The 19195-nt window shown below is 41.8% G+C and overlaps 1 protein-coding gene across 5 annotated transcripts in view; it reads left to right on the top strand.

Moving 5' to 3' along the window:
* The window catches only part of PDE9A (phosphodiesterase 9A), a 74926-nt gene that overhangs the window by 42795 nt on the left and 12936 nt on the right, over positions 1-19195 (top strand). For all 5 annotated transcript variants that reach the window (XM_053386804.1, XM_053386805.1, XM_053386807.1 and 2 more), the window contains 7 exons: positions 932-1016; positions 8772-8853; positions 10047-10121; positions 12543-12629; positions 13887-13991; positions 15804-15886; positions 16543-16699. In XM_053386804.1, coding sequence (XP_053242779.1) covers positions 932-1016; positions 8772-8853; positions 10047-10121; positions 12543-12629; positions 13887-13991; positions 15804-15886; positions 16543-16699 — 674 coding nt within the window. The remainder of the gene's footprint in view (positions 1-931; positions 1017-8771; positions 8854-10046; positions 10122-12542; positions 12630-13886; positions 13992-15803; positions 15887-16542; positions 16700-19195) is intronic.

A 19195-nucleotide genomic window follows, 5' to 3' on the forward strand; every position in this document is an offset into this window, starting at 1 on the left:
ATAAAATACTGCATAACATGCCATTACTACCTAGAATCATATATAAAACCGACATCTTGTGTTCCACAACACATGGGAGTAGGAGGATATTGGCCATTTTATTATGACCAAATGAATCCCAATTAAACACTTGTAAGTTTCCTTGAGTTTCCTAGGTACCAGCTTGAGCACAGCAAGCAAGCAGGCTGTGAAATTATCCTACTGAGTATGGTGTACACTTAATGCAGTGCCATTTTTTTAAAGTCCTTCAGCAACCAGACAGCAGAAAAAAGCCATTCAGATTGTATTAAGCTTTCAAGGCTGCATGAAATGCATTTTTTGCCACCTGGACACATAACAAGTCAAACTTTTTGCCCTATGCCATACATATACAGGAACAGGATTTCCTGTGCTGTTTTCAAACCCTGCTTGATATTTAAAGAACAGCATCATATTTTCAAGTAATTATCAAGAACTGAAATTACTTCCCAGTTCCCAGATTAGGTTATGATCCTCACAGCTTCCTCTTTCATGTCACCTGTTCATTTAATAGGGTGCTTCAAGCCCAGCAAAGCACGTTTGTCACAATACAATTACAGCTCTTCTTATTGTTAACATATCATTGCAATAGCTTTGTCAGGTGCTTCCATCTATTCATGTTCTGAGAGAGACTCTGAAAAACAGCAAGACAGCTAAATATTGCTGTGTACTGCTCACAATAGGTACTATGACTGTGAGTTTTTTGGGGGGATCTCCTAAAATCTTGTCAGTTTTAATGATTTATGATGTTTGCCGTACATGCTTGCAAAGGAACAGGTTTCGGACAGAAGGACCATTGAGTCACTGGCAAACACCACCGCTCGGTGCCTTTTGAAAAATCTGCACAGTTACTGAAATGAGATCCTTCGGGTTTCTCCATGGTAACCCCCCTGTTGTTTCACTTTGTTGACAGTGGAAGGACTGAAAGTAGCGGAGATTGAAAAGTGTAAGAGTGATATTAAAAAGATGAGGGATGAAATGGCAGCGAGAAGCACCAGGTAAGTTCTGCTTTTCTTTTCTTTTTCTTTCGTCTTTGAGGAAAACAGCCTCCTCAGAGAGATTCCTGTATTAAGACTCTTCCAGTAATCCTAAGAAAGCTTACTTGGAAGTAAATCACATTGAGTTCAGTGAGGTTTACTCTCCCAGGTAAGTATGAATAGAATTGCAGCCTAATAAACAAATTTGTAATGCTTGATGGTCTGGGGTTGTTGTTGTTTTTAAAAAGCTGTATAATCCAACAGCATGTAGTATTATGAGTTGCGGGGGGGAGGTAGGCTGTATGCAAGATCCTTCTAATTCAGGGGTAGGCAACCTAAGGCCCGTGGGCCGGATGCGGCCCAATCGCCTTCTCAATCCGGCCCGTGGACGGTCCGGGAATCAGCGTGTTTTTACATGAGTAGAATGTGTCCTTTTATTTAAAATGCATCTCTGTGTTATTTGTGGGGCCTGCCTGGTGTTTTTCCATGAGTAGAATGTGTGCTTTTATTTAAAATGCATCTCTGGGTTATTTGTGGGGCATAGGATTTTGTACATTTTTTTCTTCAAAATACAGTCCAGCCCACCACATGGTCCGAGGAATGGTGGACCGGCCCATGACTGAAAAAGGTTGCTGACCCCTGTTCTAATTCCTAGATCCAGCATGGATTCCATTGCTGGAATAGCCAGGCCAGCCTAGTAATGGCCTGCGAAGTATGAGTCATTAAGGGAACAAAGGTAGTGTCTCTGTGCTGGAGAACAAATGGGTGGGCCTCCCTCTCTCAACTGTCTGTTTGTTAGAAAGACAAACAGCCAGAGTGGAGAGTTGAGTGATGTGAGCTAGAAGCTGGATGAAAAAGCTGCAGGCTGGGAAGTCAGAGAAAGAGAGGCATGGCTGATTTCTGCTGGATTCCAAGGCTGTGGCTATTGGAGAAGCAAGACCTTCTTGGGGTGTTAATGCTGTGAACCCCTCCATCATCGGCTCAGGTTGTATATATGTTTAAATAAACCATTTATCTAAGAGACACTGCAGTCTCTGCTGTGCCTCATTTCTAAAAGGAACCACGGGACCTGGATAAGCGCCAGGAACCCCTGGAATATCACACAACTCAGAAATTGATGGTGGTGTGCAACAATACATATATATGAATGATACTTGTTTTATTTAAACAGACATGGCGACTTAATGGTTAAACGAGCTCATGCCAGATGACTGGAAAAATAACTCTCATAGAGAGATTAACATCTTGATTTCCCTGTGTTTACTCATCCGGTAATAAAGAATTCTGGCCTTAGTTTTATGCGTAGAACAAAAACTTATTCTGCCAAGAAAAACATTCGTTTGGTAAGAGGCTCTCTTATTTTAAACAGACCTGCTCAGATATGAAATGTAATCTGAGGAAATATCACAATATACACACAGCAACTCCTCTTGTTATGGTCTTGTACTATGCAAGGATGTGCATGCTATATTTTAACCCCAGAAGGAGGTATTTCCTTTTCAGCGGAAGAAGCTAGTCTGCTAATCTGATGCGTTACCAAGTTTGGAGCTGAAATTAAAACAGGAGCAGAAGCAATCATAGCTTGTAATGGCAGGCTGCAGCAAGCTGGTACATTTCGGCTTCGCTGTCGCTGACACATCAGAGCAAGCATGTCGGCAGCCAATACATGATTAAAGTTGTTTAGAAAAGAAGATAGAAGCAGTTCAGAAGGCTGGTACTGCTGGGCAAAAGCATGGCAGGTTTGCAAACTTCAGCCCGCTTAACTGTCCAAGCTTCCCCTAGGAAAACCTGGGAATTATAGTGCTGTGATATGGTCCATGCTCACACTGCAGAGGGTCATAAAGTGCTTAAGGAGTTCTTGTTGTCATCATTGATGCAGGCAGCTTTTGCCAAAGTGTTACATGTTTATATCTCATTATAGAGCTGGAATGGACAATTTCAGTTTCTCTAGCTTTCTTACTTCTCCAATCTTGAGTTCTCCACATTTCTGCAGCAATATGCCTTTTTCTATCTTATTTTTTTAAAAAAATCCTCACAAAAATCCATCAGCATTTTGGTGCAGATTTATTTATAAACACGTCTAATATAAATATTTTTGCAAATAGCTTTTACAGATATAATGCATTTGTGTATGCTACTTTCACTAATTTATGCATTTTTATGTGCACTTTCCCCTAATAAATGCATGTTTGTACATTTTGGTTGGAGAACAATGTCATGAAATTTGGAGAAATGCGAATTTTGAAGGGCAACTGTGTTTTGGTTTGAGAAGTGCAAATTAGCTACTGTCTCATTCAAATGCAAATAAAATTGTATTTCTCTCTCATCCCTACTTAAGAGGTACAACATGTGTGTGTTTGATCTGGAGAAGTCGTCTTCAGTTTTCCCCTTTGGGACACTGACTTTTTCTCACCACCTGTTTTCTCCCTTGTTGCTTTTTTCCCAGAAAGAAAGAAACTAATAATGAAGTTGCATCTATTGTTAATATTGCCTACTAATTCCTTTTAGCAGAAGCTAAACTTGACTTCTCTAGAATTCTAAAACCTGGCTACTTCATGATTCCACCTCAAAGTTCCCCTAACCCTTCTTCCTCCACAACTTCTTTTGTTTGCATCAATATTTCCAGGGCTTACACAGTTGAGTCACTTACATTTTGTATTTATTAAATAACAAAGCCTGTAATTCTGAGAGGCCCCAAAGTACAAGCAGCGTGCCTCCTGAAAATTACTGACAGGATGCAGGATGGGGGGGGAGAGAAGCGAGAGAGATGTAATAAGCAGATCCATGAGGCATCTTGAGGCAGCCACGTCTGAGGGGCCCCTCTGTGGGAACACCCACCCACCTACCCATACCACTGCTGCCAATGAAGCGAGGAGAAGCGGTGGTGGCGGCTTCTGGGTTCCAGCGAGATATTGTGAGAGGCCTCCACAAGCTCTCGCTGGGGTCTCATGAGATCTTGCTGGAATCTGTAAGCAGAAGGCACACAATCCTGGTAGGAGAGGTTTCAGGTGACAAAATGGAGTGAGCTGCCCCTGGTAATGAAAAAAGAAGAGTGTCAGGATCATTGAGCATCTGTTGAGGCCTTTACTCTAGCAACCCCTGGAGCTCTCTGCTACTCTCTCCTCCTCCTCCTCCTCGTTGTCACTGCCTTTTCACCTGCCTTCTCTGAGAAAGTGAGCAGCAAGTAATGGAAGAAAGAGTGCCGCAGCCTCCCCTTGCCTTGCCTTCTCTGTCTAGGTGCAGGTGGACTCAAAGGGAGAGGGGATGTGGATGGGCAGGGGCAACATCAGAAGGTATGAGCATCTTGTACATGGACCCCACAGAATCTGGACCCCACACTGGACAATACATGGAGAAAAGAGGTCACTAAGTGACTGAGAAGTGAATGTGGGATGCACCACAGGAAAAAGCAAGGGGGCTGCTAGACTGATCCAGAAGATGAGTCTTTTGCTAGCCTAAAACTGAGGGCCATCCTTTCCCTTTTCATTCAAAACACCGAATCAATAGCCACAGGTTTGGCATTTCACCCAGAACTTAAATCTAGCTGGTTATTCTAAGTAGCTAGAAGAAGATCCTTGCTTTGCAAAGGCACACATGATTGCAGCTGCTGTTCCTTCACCCCTAATTATTACCTGTCAAGTAGATCGTAATTTCAGCTCAGATTCTACTGGTTCAACTTGTACTCCACCAACTTTCTTGAAGCTTTGAGAGGATGAATAAGCCAAAGTGCACACATTTGTCATATAGTATGTTCGCTTCCTCAACTGAAGCAATAAAACCTGTTTCCATTTTCGCAATCCAGATTTCAAGCCTGGTTCTGAGGTGTTTAAATGGGCACATCTTGGGGATCTGGTCTGACAATGGATAGCACACAACAACGCCTCCCCAAATCGGCCACTTCTGAGTATTTCTATAATCCACTGGGCCTTTCGCTTAAGAAAAGAAAAAATGATGCTGCGTCTGACAGCAGGTATAATTTTGCTTTCAGGAAAAAGGTGTCAGCCTATGTGCCTCTAAACGGCATTCACTTTCACACTCCATCTTTTCTTTTCCTCCTATTTCACAAAGATCAGTGTAAAACACTGGCCGTATTCTCCTCTCACCTCCCCACCTTCGCAGTTAAGAGCACATTCTTAAAATGATATACAGGTGGTACATGACACCAGTCAAGCTTGCAAGAATCTATCATCTGCCCGATAATAAATGTTGGAAATGTAAAGAAAATGAAGGTACATTCTTTCACCTTTGGTGGACGTGCCCAAAGATTAAGGCTTTCTGGGAGATGATCTATAATGAAATGAAAAAGGTATTTAAATACACCTTCCTGAAGAAACCAGAGGCCTTTCTCCTGGGCATGGTCGGCCAATTGGTGCTAAAGAAGGATAGAACTTTCTTTATGTACGCTACAACAGCAGCAAGAATACTCATTGCAAAGTATTGGAAGACACAAGATTTACCCACCCTGGAAGAGTGGCAGATGAAGGTGATGGACTATATGGAACTGACGGAAATGACTGGCAGAATCCGAGACCAGGGAGAAGAATCGGTGGAAGAAGATTGGAAGATATTTAAAGACTATTTGCAGAAACATTGTAAGATTAATGAATGTTAAAATGATGCTGGATTGAAATTAAGTGGCATTAGCAACAAGGATAATAAGAATATGTAAAAATGGATTGATAGTGGATGAAAATATACAGTTATAACGTGATAAGATACAGAGTTAAGACAACTGAAAGAGGGTAAGGATTTGCTGAACTAACCATGTGAACGGGAATACAAAAAAGGGAGGTGTGAGGAGGTCAGGGAAATAAGCAAATGAAATGTAAGATAAGAAAAAATTGATTTGTTTTTAATCTTTTCCATGTATTTTTTTTAATGTATTTTGTATCTTTTTTTTAATGTATGTTTGGGTTTTTTTGTATCTTTTTTCTTTTTCTTTTCCGGTTTTTTCTTTATTCTGTAATTCTCTGTTTTTTTGTAAAACTTCAATAAATATCTTTTTTAAAAAAATAAGAGCACATTCTTAAAACATCACAGCTTCTGAAGTTTGCACTGTATCCCACCCACTGCCATTTGCAGCCGCAGCAGATGGCTTTTGCATTAGCAGCTGGGCCTGAGACATCGCAACAAACCTTGTCAGTACACTCCAGATTGCTGGGGGCCTTTCATTTATTCCGTTGCATGAAAGGAAAAGCATGTGCTCTGTGTGTGTGGCATTCGTCCTGAAGGAAGACCTCCGTAGAATTTAGTGATTAAAATTACAAGTAGCTTTGAGTTTCCTAGGCAACGTGGCTCCAGCTGTCTGAAGTGACGGCATAAGCCAATGTTGACTTACTGCAGAAGGGTCTTGATCCTTGAGCCGCTAAGCAAATACTCGTCTCAAGAGTTGGACTGAAAGACTTCCGATACACAATGCTGAGGATTCATTTTTCTATTTTGAATTCTCTTATTCCGATGCTCTCTCTGTTTTCTTTAATGCATCTGCGCTCTAATTGGGGAAGGAAGAGAAATATGATTCAGTATGATTCAGATTTAAAGGTGAACCTAATTCACTATTTTTGAAACAATATTCAAAGCAAAACACAGCCATCCTTTGGATTCTACACTTCTCCAAATTTTGCATTGCAGTTCTCCAGCCAAAAATGCATATATGCATATACTAGGGTAAAGTTTTTTTTTTTTAAAAAAAATGATTACTTTAAAGGGCATATGATTCATATATTAGTGTAAATAGCATACAAAATGCATTACATTGGGGGAAAGTGCTTTGCATACATGAGCATATTAATGCAAAATTGTGTACAAAAACATATATATTAGAAGAAATTCACACTGAAATCCTGAGATTCTCATGAGGACTTAAAAAAGAAACTGTTGTGGAAAAATGAGAAACTTTGAGAAACTGAAATTGACAGTTGTCTCCATGCCTAGTCCTAACCAACAGAAGATGACAAAGTTGCCAACTGCCCACTAGGTTCTAATCTGACCAACAGGCCTAGTATGCCTTCAAGGGGAACATGACAGGCAGAAATTTGAGCTGTCTATCTCCCTCTCCCTCAGGTTTGAGATGTGGTGATTTGGAAAGCTGTGCCTTATAGAATTTCAGTCTCATAATTCAGCAAAAAGTCAGGAAACCCAGAGAACAAATGATATTACTCTTACTTTTCATTCCAGTAGGCTAAATTTCAGCCACTTAAAAGTTAAAGAGGTTTCTACACACACAACACATCTCTGTGTCCTCTATCTGGACTTGCAAGAGGCATTATCAAAGTTCAGAGATACTGTACATTCCTGCCAGGCAAAAGCACCACGAGGATCTGGAGCAGGGCTGGTGAGGGATGTGGCCTAAGGGGAAGGGGTGTGGCCTGGGAAAAGTTCAAAGGGCTAGAGACCTGTACAGTGGTACCTCTGGTTGTGAACGGGATCCGTTCCGGGGCCCCGTTCACAACTTGAGAGGAACGCAACCCGTGTCTGAGCGTGCGCGGGATGTCATTTTTAACGTCTGTGCATGCGTGAGCGGTGAAACCCAGAAGTAACCCGTTCCGTTACTTCCGTGTCACTGTGGGACGCAACCTGAAAAGATTTAACCTGAAGCGTCTTTAACCCGAGGTATGACTGTACTGTCACATTTGGCCCCTTGACCTGAGACTCCTCATTGTTATATTAGGGAATAAGTCCTACTGAACTCAGTCAAACTTATCTTTGAGTAGAAGTGCATAGGTTTGTGCAGCATGCACTGTAATGTAAGTATACATCCACTGGCGGAGGAATGGGGGGGAGCACCCACGGCGGCACGATCCTGGTGGGGTGCCATCGTGGCTGACCCCCCCCCCCCGTGCTGGGCGCCTCCCGCAGGCGACGTGCCGCACCCCCAGGATGCGTGTCATGCACCTGTGGGCAGCGCACCATGCCCCCAGGACATGCGCCACACCCCTGCGGGCAGCGTGCCACGGCGCCAGGATGCATGCCATGCCCCCGCCTGCACTCCACCCCTGCCCCCCCCCCCGCCAGAGCTTGAAGCTCCGCCACTGTATACTTCTCTTGATTTTTGTGGTATTTTAGGGTTTTGCTTTTTTTCACATTAAAAAATGGGTTCCTGCATGCTCAGCGTGGGTTGACCATGTTTTTCCTGTGATGCTTAAAGGGCATTTTCATGTCTGAAAATACCTGGTAGAAACATCTCCCAAGAGCTTTGATCCCTTATGAATGGTTGTGCAAATTCCCTTCAAATACGACATTACAGGAGAAGACGCGGTTGATTTAGAGTTTCAGTGTAATGTGTGGAAATGGCCAGCTTTCTCTAGATTGTGTTCCATGGTTTCAAATTCAGTATAATAGTATTTTGCACGGCTGCAGCATTTCTGATTTTGCTTTGTGGATCCAAGGGTGAAAATCATTTGGTCGGTTGGTATTGAAAATCGATCTTGTTATGTACTGAAGTTCTCACCCTGGGCCAGCAGGGGGATACTGTAGATAGTTATGCAAATGAAGGATCGAAAGTGACGTTCAGTGATTGGATAGTTTTAGAAAGTTGCTAGTTACGTTGTTCTGGAGCTCTATATAAGCAGGCTGGCTGAACCATTCAGTTCAGTTCTGTTCTGGCCTCTGAATAAACAAGAGCTGTTTGAAGAATTGCTGTGTCGTCTGATATATTCACCCACAACTTAACAGATCTCATGTGATAGTAGACGTCAAAGGAACTAGTTTATTCATATTTACTTGAAAAAATATATACAAAAGGTAAAGAGGGCTGGATTTTGCTTTTTTACACAGGACCAACTGCCCCTGTAAATACAGCTTCCTGGATGAGAGCAAGAGGCTGGTGCCCCGAAGGGATGTGCCATCCTATCCCAAGGTACACCGCAGCACATAAGAGTTCAAAATTCTGTTTTACAGAGCAGATAATCACGTTAGTTAAAAATATCCTTTCAATCCCTTGTTTATTATGAGAACATTTTCTACTCAAATGCTACCTAGATTTTCTCCATAAAATCTCTTATTAAAGTTTCCATTTACTTTGCTACGGGTGATGGTTAGATTCCATTGCTCCCATGCTGATATAAAATATTTAAATCAACAAATTATTATTCTTTTATTATTATTATTATTACTATTTATTAAATTTGTAAACTGCCTTTCATTCAAAGATTTTAGGGCCGTTCGCAGCATCAAATGCAGAATAAAACATAACAAAAACAAAACTTTCCCATCACCCCCTCCCACAAACACTTTTAAAGGGACAAATCAATTACAAGTCACATATCTATGAAAGAAGGTTCCCTGATTTATTTATTTTTTAAAAAAATATGTTGAGTTCCTATTCCAAGTAGTATGTTTGGGCTGATAGATTCTCATTGGGGTACGTTTCACCATACTTTGAAGTGGTAAGGAGAAACACACTTGCTATTTTATTTTAAGAACTGAGGCTCTTGAAAGACACATTTAGCATCACATCTCGCCCTAATTCTATATTTTTCAAGCTCCTTGTAATTACTTCATGGTGAGGGGGAGGACCAAGGGTGCAGTGTCGGTTGTCAGTTCCTAGGGTGGGTGCGGGTGCGTATGGTTTCTGTGCTGGGGGGGCAGCCCAACCCTCGCTGCCACCAGAGCAACTCCACCCCCACTGGAGCAAAGTGGGGTCATACTGAGCTGCCTGTGCAGAAGGAGAGCCTGTCCAGCCGATACAGCCCTTGGTGGACGGAGATGAGCCCTGGACCAGGCTGTGCTAGGACATCTGGTTCATGCCCCCACATAAATTGTGCACCTGCAACCATAGCCCCTCTGTGCCCCCCACACTAAGCCCCTGGGACAGACAGTGGAAAACCTTGAAGACACTGTTATAATTCATATATTTGGGGGTTGCTGCCTGAACTACACCTTCTGTTAGCTCTGGTTCAAATGAAATCCTATACAGAGGGTAAGTTAGTTAGTTACTTACTTATTGAATTTATTGAGCTGAGTCATGAAGATGGGTGACCTACAAGAGAAAATATGAAGCGGGTGTTGTTGAGAATCATATTTCATAACAATGCCTCATTTTCTCTGCAGTACATGCTTTCTCAGGAGACAATAGAAGCTCTTCGGAAACCAACCTTTGACGTCTGGCTATGGGAGCCCAATGAGGTAATGCTGCCCCATGGAGACAGATTCCTGGTCCCTCCTTCTGTAAATGTTTGTTCTGTGGGACTCTTATGAGCATTTGAGAATTGGAACCTAGACATGGTTGTGTTACAGAAACCAGAATGAAAATGTACAGATAAATACAAAGTGCTCTTCAAATAAATGAAAACTCTAAGAAGGCTTATTCTGTAAATAAATGCAACCTAAAAAATGCTAAGTACTGGAACTAATCAGAGCAGTGGAGCATGTTAAAAGTACCATAATGTGAGTAGACACCTACTGTATCTCAAAACCAGGTCCATTCACATAATAAACAATAGGTAAAGCAGGAATTTCTTCAGACAGCTGATAAGCAAAAAGCACAATTTATTAATCGGATCAGGGTTTTTTTTTACCTTAATGTGGTTCAACTAAGAATTCTATAACAGAGGTCTTTCCCATTATCGTTTGTACTTTGAAGTATACTTGGTTTTGAGAATGTCTTTTCACCCAAAAGCCTTTCTGTAGCTAATTATGGACTACAAAAAAGTGACTCACTTTGCAAATGAAAGGGGAAATCTGATTTGTACTAATTTGAATAAAAAGTTGGGTTCAGGCAATCAGTGAAAATGAAAAGTCTGTATATTATTTTCACTGTATTTTATTTTTAAGGCTTGCTAGATTAATGCCGTTTGCCTTATTTGTTGTTGGGTTTCTAACCAGAATGACTCTGTGATGAATTTACAAAAGGAGCTATTCTGGCTAATCATCAGAGTGCAAAAAACTCATGGAAAAGTGGAATGTGCAACATATTTTTATTTTTAAGATCTGCAAAACTGACGTAGCAGCTTCATCATATTTGTTCATGTCTTTATAATTGCCATGAGTTTGCACGAGGATCAGTTTGCTATGACAATTCTCCTGTGACAATTTTAGTTAAACAAAGTTCTCTCACTTTTTTATGACATCTTTTCCAAAATAGTTGGGGGAGGGGACTTTTAGATACAAACAGAAAACAGAAAAAACATTTTCCTAGCTTGTCTTATTGGTGGTACAGACAGCAAATCACATCATTAGATACAAGTTGCTAGTAACACAACATATGTCATCTTTATGCTCAGGAGCAGTTGCATAAACCATTATGTGAACAGTGTCACAGCCTCATTTGGATAGGTTCACCTTTTTGTTTATTTGCAGTTTATATGAGGTGTTTCAATTCACGTTACCACTTTCCCAGGTTTGTGTGGTGCATTTTTAATAGTGTTATAAATCACAGCCCTGTTACATCATTACAATGCAAAGCAAGAACACAACAGCCTTCCGTAAAGTGTCTTTAGAATTAGCCCTTTGCATTCTGCCTCCCTCTGGCTCTCCTAATGTGGCATGTTAAAGGACAAAAATATAGGAGTGTTGCCTGTGATGGACTGCAGGGAAGGAGATGTACTTTCAGCTCAAATGCTGGCTCACCAGAATTCAGCACTGAAAAAAAGAAAGACATGGCCTATGTTTGTTGTCTTAATATAGTTTTTTCCTTGTGTATGTGCTGCTCAGGGCAGCTACACAGTTATGTTTGCTGCATGGAGAATGCAAGATTAAAGAAGCTACAGGAAGACATCCAAGTTTTAGGCAAGGCTTGGCTTAGAACGCTTGTTGCCAACTGCTATTATCTCTGCTGCTGCTGTTCTTCTTTGCACTTACAGCAGTTGCAGAGAACCTTTCGCCCTCCAGACATTGCTGACCTACAACTCTCCTCAGCCCTAGCAATCATGGGCAATGCCTTGGGATGGTGGGAGTTGTAGTTCAGCAATATCTGGAGGCCCAAAGGTTCCCCTCACCTGACTTACTGAGTGTGATTCAAAGTCTTCATGGAATTTGCCATGGACTAATGAGCAAACTGAATTATAGGTTTTTATTTCGTGCAGCAAGTGATTGGGTTGGACACCTTGGTCCTTCGGTCACAAATGAAGCTAAAGTAGGAATTGCTCAGTCTGCAGAACATGAGACTCTTAATCTCAAGGTTTTGGTTTTTGCCATGTTGGGCAAAAAAATTCTGCATTGCAGGGGGTTGGACAAGTTGACTTTCATGGTCCCTTCCATATGTACAATTCTATTATTCTCTTCCATTAAAAATAAGAAATAGCCTTGCCTCAGTTTTTTATAGATATGAGATTGTATCCTCTGTAATGGTTAGATTTCATTCCTAAGGGCTTTGGGTGAACAATGTATCGTTATGTTTTTAAACCTCAGTTTTTGGCCTCAGAGATAATGATTTGTTCATCTAGATTACCCAATGAATTTACAAATTAAGCATCCCATTTCTAAATTCAGCATTCTAGATTAATTCAGCAGTTCTTTTAAGTCACAGACTTAAGTGTCTGATGTGTTTGTGATGTACACTAGTGAAAATAATGTAATAATAGGAGAATTCTTTCTTTTCTCCTCCAGATGCTGAGTTGTTTAGAACATATGTATCATGATTTAGGATTAGTGAAAGACTTTAACATCAACCCTATCACATTGAAGCGATGGCTGGTAAGATTTAAAGAGCAACTTGTATGGGATTTAAAATGTTTGTGATTTTTAAAAAATGGGCATATAGTCTCATATATTCAAATATTTTTTTAAAAAAAAATGTCTAAGCAGAGTATAACGAACACTTGTCCAACACATAAAGTATATAGAATACATATTATTCTTAGAACAAAAGGATTGCCATTCTGACACCATCCAATACTGACATCAGTCAATCCCTTCTTTAAACAAAAAACTTAAATAAGCAACCCAATCAACAAATCCAAATTAAAATGCCTGGTGTCAAGTGGCAACATTTATTATTAGTATCAACAATAACAACAACAAGAAGAAGCTTATCATCAAAAGTATGACTTGTTTATCTGAAATGTCTCATATGCCATCAATTTGCATCACTTTTGCTTTGAGCTGTATCCATTAATTAAACTTAGCTTGCATTTGCAACAACATCCAAATGAGCTGAAAAATCATTCAGCAATTATACTACCTAATGAGCAACTTTATAAAGATAAAAAATAATACCTGCCTGCGCCCTGTCTCGCCAGAGTGGTGCATGCTCTGGGTATCTCTCGCTTGGACTACTGCAATGCACTCTATGTGGAGCTACCTTTGAAGGTGACTCAGAAACTACAACTAATCCAGAATGTGGCAGCTAGACTGGTGACTGGGAGTGGCTGCTGAGACCTGAAAGACCTACATTGGCTCCCAGTACGTTTCCGAGCACAATTCAAAGTGTTGGTGCTGACCTTTAAAGCCCTAAACGGCCTCGGCCCAGTAGACCTGAAGGAGTGTCTCCATCCCCATTGTTCTGTAACCAACAAAGTTGTGGCCTTAATTCACCTAAAATACTGGTGCTGTCCATGTGTCTCATTATTCAGAAAATGGGGGAGGGCTCGGGGCCTTGACACACAATGTCATGGAAAGGAACAAAACACGTGCACAAGTTGGTCTTTTCATCAATAGTTTAACTCTTTACCTACATGGTGGAGGTCACAGTGCCAATGGGAGGGGGAGTGTCCAAAACTGAGAAAAACAAAAAAGTGGGCACAGCAGCAACAGGGGAGAGGGGAGAAGAAGAAATAAGAGGAAGAGTCAACCTTCTCCTTATTTTTGCAGTGCCCAGTTACTTTATTAGCATGGCATGGGCTTGTAAAGCACAGATTCCAAGGGGCTATAATAATAGCATCAAAGTGTTGGTTGGGAGGATTAAATGCCAAATGCTTGTTTTCCTTATAAATTTCTCCCTTTTTGTTTTAGCTGTGTATTCATGACAATTACAGAAACAATCCATTCCATAATTTTCGACATTGCTTCTGCGTTACCCAGATGATGTACAGCATGATCTCTCTCTGCAGTCTCCAGGTGTGTCTTTCTCTGGCTGCATTGGCTTTCTCTCTCTCTAGTCCTCCTCCCCCCCCCCACACACATTGTGAAATCAATAGTCTTCTGCCTGTAATAATGTATTTTATCCAGAAGTGATGGTTGTAGTTGTGCCAGGGAAACCACCATTTTTAATCTGTTTGCATCTGAGAGGAGAACCAAAGGGTGAATGAAATGAGTTGGGATAGTTCAGTAGGTAGAGCATGGGACTCTTAATTTCAGGGTTATGGGTTCAAGCCTAACTTTGGGCAAAACATTGCTGCATTGCAGGAGGTTGGACCTTCATGGTCCCTTCCACCCTACAATTCTATGAACTGAAACATAGATGGAAATATTGGCAAGTTCAGGAGTTCCTGAATATGTAAACCTGGAATGCTCCATGAGAGGTTGTAGGCCCACAGCATAATTCTGATTGGGCTCCACACCTTACTGAAGCCCCCACCAGGTTTGAAATACATTTAACTCAGTGGTTCCCAACCTTTGTTTGGCCATGCCCCACCTAAGCATCTCTAAAATCCTGATGCCCAGCCCCTGTGAACTCCTATTCAGGTGGGGAAAGCCTAAAAGGCCATTCACTGTCATTCTCAAATTGCCTCCCTTAAAAATCAAATTGCCCCCCTGTGGGGTGTGTGCCCCACCTTGGGAACCACGGATTTAACTTGATGATACCCCAAATACATGATTGCATTGTATGTTGATAGAGAGAGAGAGAGATTTTTAGATTGGCAGCAGTGGTGGACCCTGATCAAGATGAGAACCATGGCATGGGAGAGGGGGATTAACTCCTGCCCTGTGCCATTTTCCCCAATGAACACCGCCCCCTAGCCACTGCTTGTGCCCATAGCTGTTAATTCCCAAGGCAAATAGCATAATCGATCTCACTGCACTGTCCAACTTGGAATCAGGGCTCCATGCAGCTGCTTTTTTAAAATGACAATACTATATGGCATATTTAACTTATCTGTCTTGGCTTCCTCTTCCATCCAGCTTCAGTGTGGACAAAGTGCCTTAACTTCTTCTTGCACCTAAGTCGGAGGAAGGGATACCAAGGCGGTACTTCTGCCCTTGCTGAAGTTGGTAGGAAGGTAAAGGCAAGGAACTTTGGCCTTCATGTTGTCCTCCCCTGTACAGCAAAACTGGCAATGGTGTCTAGCTAGTGACAATCCAAACCTGAATAGCTTGGCTGTGGGTGGTTTTTCCCCTCCCTGCCCGGTTAGACACAATATTAGGAAACTGACCCTTGCTAATAAAAACAATATTTGGGTTCTTACCTCTGCTGGGTGGAGGTCAATTTTCATAAACAGATTAAGTGGCCTATAATCAAGACAACCAACAGCAGTCTGTGGCTAAAATCAACTGGCATTATTTATTCAAGTAGGCCCTGGTTGTTATCCCAAGCAAAGAATAGATCATAAGCCATTATTCTTCACACTTCTCTTCCAAGCTCAAGTAGTGCATGAAATGCCCAAATAAATAGCTTTTTATAATTAACACAAATCTTGGCATAATTTCTTACAAGATGAGAAACCTTTGACTTTAAATTAAATTTAGCCACTATTGTGCAAGCTCCAATTTCTCTATTCCATCCTGTTGTTAATTATGCAACAGAAGCAGGGTTGAAGACTTCAGTGTTGTTGTCATTATAGATTTAGTCTAAGTTGCAATGCATGTAGTTATTAAACTGTGCGCTGAACCCTAGTTAGAACCGCACATCTTGAAATGTTAGATATGATTTCTTTATTATAAAAGCTGTTTTAATTTATGAAGCTGCATTTTCTTCTTCTTCCTGCTTAGGTAAAGCTTTCTCAAATGGATATCTTAATACTAATGACTGCATCAGTATGTCATGATCTGGATCACCCAGGATATAACAACACGTATGTATCCTTTGTGTGTGTGAAAAGAATGATTAGGAATGTAAAGTACTAACAGGAAGTGTCCAGTGCTGCCCAGGATAGTGTAATTTGTGAGTTTGGGCCCATCATACACAAAAATTGGCAGAGTCACGCCATCTTTGCCCAACATCAAAACATCAATGAAGACTGCTGCCCCCACTTCATGAATTTGCATGCCATATTTGACAGTGATGTTATAAAGAGGCGGCTGAACCTATAAATAACAGGTGGACAGACAGACAAACCACTTTCCAAAATATATAGTAGATATTCGGGCAAATGCAGACCAAAAATAAAACCTGAGAAATTTCTTTTGGCATAAACTTTCTTGAGATAGAGCTACCTTTGACATGCACCTGACAGGGTGGGCTTTGGATCAGAAAAGCTTGTGCCACACATTGTTTATGTTTTTAAGGGTACCACACAAAACTCTTCAAGGTTTTGTTGCAAGAACAGACTAACATGACTATCCCTTTGGAATTTGTCTCATTTAAAAAAGGCTTCACTTGGATGTGGGAGAGGCTCTCACATCTAGGAGTTCAGAATCCCACAAATTTCAAATTGCCTTCAAACTACAGATGAGTACCTTTCCTTTGGGCTGCTTGTGCATTACTTTCTATGTGTTTCCTTCACACCAGGTACCAAATTAATGCACGGACAGAGCTTGCTGTGCGCTACAATGACATTTCCCCACTGGAGAACCATCACTGTGCTGTGGCTTTCCAGATCCTTGCACAGCCAGAATGCAACATTTTGTCCCATGTTGATAAGGAGCAGTTCAAACGGATTAGGCAGGTATGGGTCAGAAAGATGTGGCAAAGTTCCTGTCAATGTGCATTACTGTCAGAGAGCATCTGCTATTATTAATGAAATGCTTGGGCTCAGTCATGAGACATGTGGAGCAAACGTAAAGTACAGTGGTACCTCGGGTTACGAACTTAATTCAATCCGGAGGTCCGTTCTTAACCCGAAACTGTTCTTAACCTGAGGCACGCTTTCGCTAACGGGGCCTCCCACCAGCACGCAATTTCCGTTCTCATCCTGGGGCAAAGTTCGTAACCCAAGGTACTACTTCTGGGTTAGCAGAGTTTGTAACCCTAAGTGTTTGTAACCCAAAGCGTTTGTAACCCGAGGTAGCACTGTATAGAGTGCCTATGAGCTTGTCCAGAGTGAATCCCACCATTCAAAACCTTTACAACCAGACCCCCAAAATCTATAATTAGGTCAAATTGATAGGCAGTCTTAAACCTCAGCATCTCATAGAATCATAGAATCATAGAATCATAGAATCATAGAGTTGGAAGAGACCACAAGGGCCATCGAGTCCAACCCCCTGCCAAGCAGGAAACACCATCAGAGCACTCCTGACATATGGTTGTCAAGCCTCTGCTTAAAGACCTCCAAAGAAGGAGACTCCACCACACTCCTTGGCAGCAAATTCCACTGTCGAACAGCTCTTACTGTCAGGAAGTTCTTCCTAATGTTTAGGTGGAATCTTCTTTCTTGTAGTTTGGATCCATTGCTCCGTGTCCGCTTCTCTGGAGCAGCAGAAAACAACCTTTCTCCCTCCTCTATGTGACATCCTTTTATATATTTGAACATGGCTATCATATCACCCCTTAACCTCCTCTTCTCCAGGCTAAACATGCCCAGCTCCCTTAGCCGTTCCTCATAAGGCATCGTTTCCAGGCCTTTGACCATTTTGGTTGCCCTCCTCTGGACACGTTCCAGTTTGTCAATGTCCTTCTTGAACTGTGGTGCCCAGAACTGGACACAGTACTCCAGGTGAGGTCTGACCAGAGCAGAATACAGTGGCACTATTACTTCCCTTGATCTAGATGCTATACTCCTATTGATGCAGCCCAGAATTGCATTGGCTTTTTTAGCTGCCGCGTCACACTGTTGGCTCATGTCAAGTTTGTGGTCAACCAAGACTCCTAGATCCTTTTCACATGTAGTGCTCTCAAGCCAGGTGTCACCCATCTTGTATTTGTGCCTCTCATTTTTTTTGCCCAAGTGCAATACTTTACATTTCTCCCTGTTAAAATTCATCTTGTTTGTTTTGGCCCAGTTCTCTAATCTGTCAAGGTCATTTTGAAGTGTGTTCCTGTCCTCTGGGGTGTTAGCCACCCCTCCCAGTTTGGTGTCATCTGCAAATTTGATCAGGATGCCCTTGAGTCCATCATCCAAGTCGTTGATAAAGATGTTGAATAAGACCGGGCCCAAGACAGAACCCTGTGGCACCCCACTAGTCACTCTTCTCCAGGATGAAGAGGAACCATTGATGAGCACCCTTTGGGTTCGGTCAGTCAGCCAGTTACAAATCCACTGAGTGGTAGCATAGTCAAGACCGCATTTTACCAGCTTCTTTACAAGAATATCATGGGGCACCTTGTCAAATGCCTTGCTGAAATCAAGGTAGGCTACATCCACTGCGTTCCCTTCATCTACCAGGCTTGTAATTCTGTCAAAAAACGAGATCAGGTTAGTCTGACATGACTTATTTTTCAGAAATCCATGCTGACTATTGGTGATCACAGCATTCCTTTCCAGGTGCTCACAGACTGTTTGCTTAATGATCTGCTCCAGAATCTTCCCTGGTATTGATGTCAGACTGACTGGGCGGTAATTATTTGGGTCCTCTCTTTTCCCCTTTTTGAAAATAGGGACAACATTTGCCCTCCTCCAGTCTGCCGGGACTTCGCCTGTTCTCCAGGAATTCTCAAAGATGACTGCCAGTGGTTCTGAAATCACATCTGCCAGTTCTTTTAATACTCTTGGATGCAGTTCATCTGGCCCTGGAGACTTGAATACATCTAGACTAGCCAAGTATTCTTGTACTATCTCCTTAGTTATTCTGGGCTGTGTTTCCTCTGCTGAATCATTTGCTCCAAATTCTTCAGGTCGGGCATTGTTTTCTTTATCGGAGAAGACTGAGGCAAAGAAGGCATTGAGGAGTTCAGCCCTTTCTGTGTCCCCTGTTTGCATTTCACCATCTTCTCCTCTGAGTGACCCCACTGTTTCTTTGTTCTTCCTTTTGCTACGAACATACCCATAAAAGCCTTTTTTGTTGCTTTTAACCTCTCTAGCAAGCCTGAGTTCATTCTGTGCTTTAGCTTTTCTGACTTTGTGTCTACACGTGCTGGCTATTTGTTTGAATTCCTCTTTGGTGGTTTCCCCCCTTTTCCATTTTTTGTACACATCCTTTTTTAATCTTAACTCAGTTAAAAGTTCTTTAGATAGCCACCCTGGCTTCTTTAGGCACCTTCCATGTTTCCATCTCATTGGTAT

Source organism: Podarcis raffonei, chromosome 4 (assembly GCF_027172205.1).
Source record: "Podarcis raffonei isolate rPodRaf1 chromosome 4, rPodRaf1.pri, whole genome shotgun sequence".
In the NCBI taxonomy this organism is placed as follows: domain Eukaryota; kingdom Metazoa; phylum Chordata; class Lepidosauria; order Squamata; family Lacertidae; genus Podarcis; species Podarcis raffonei.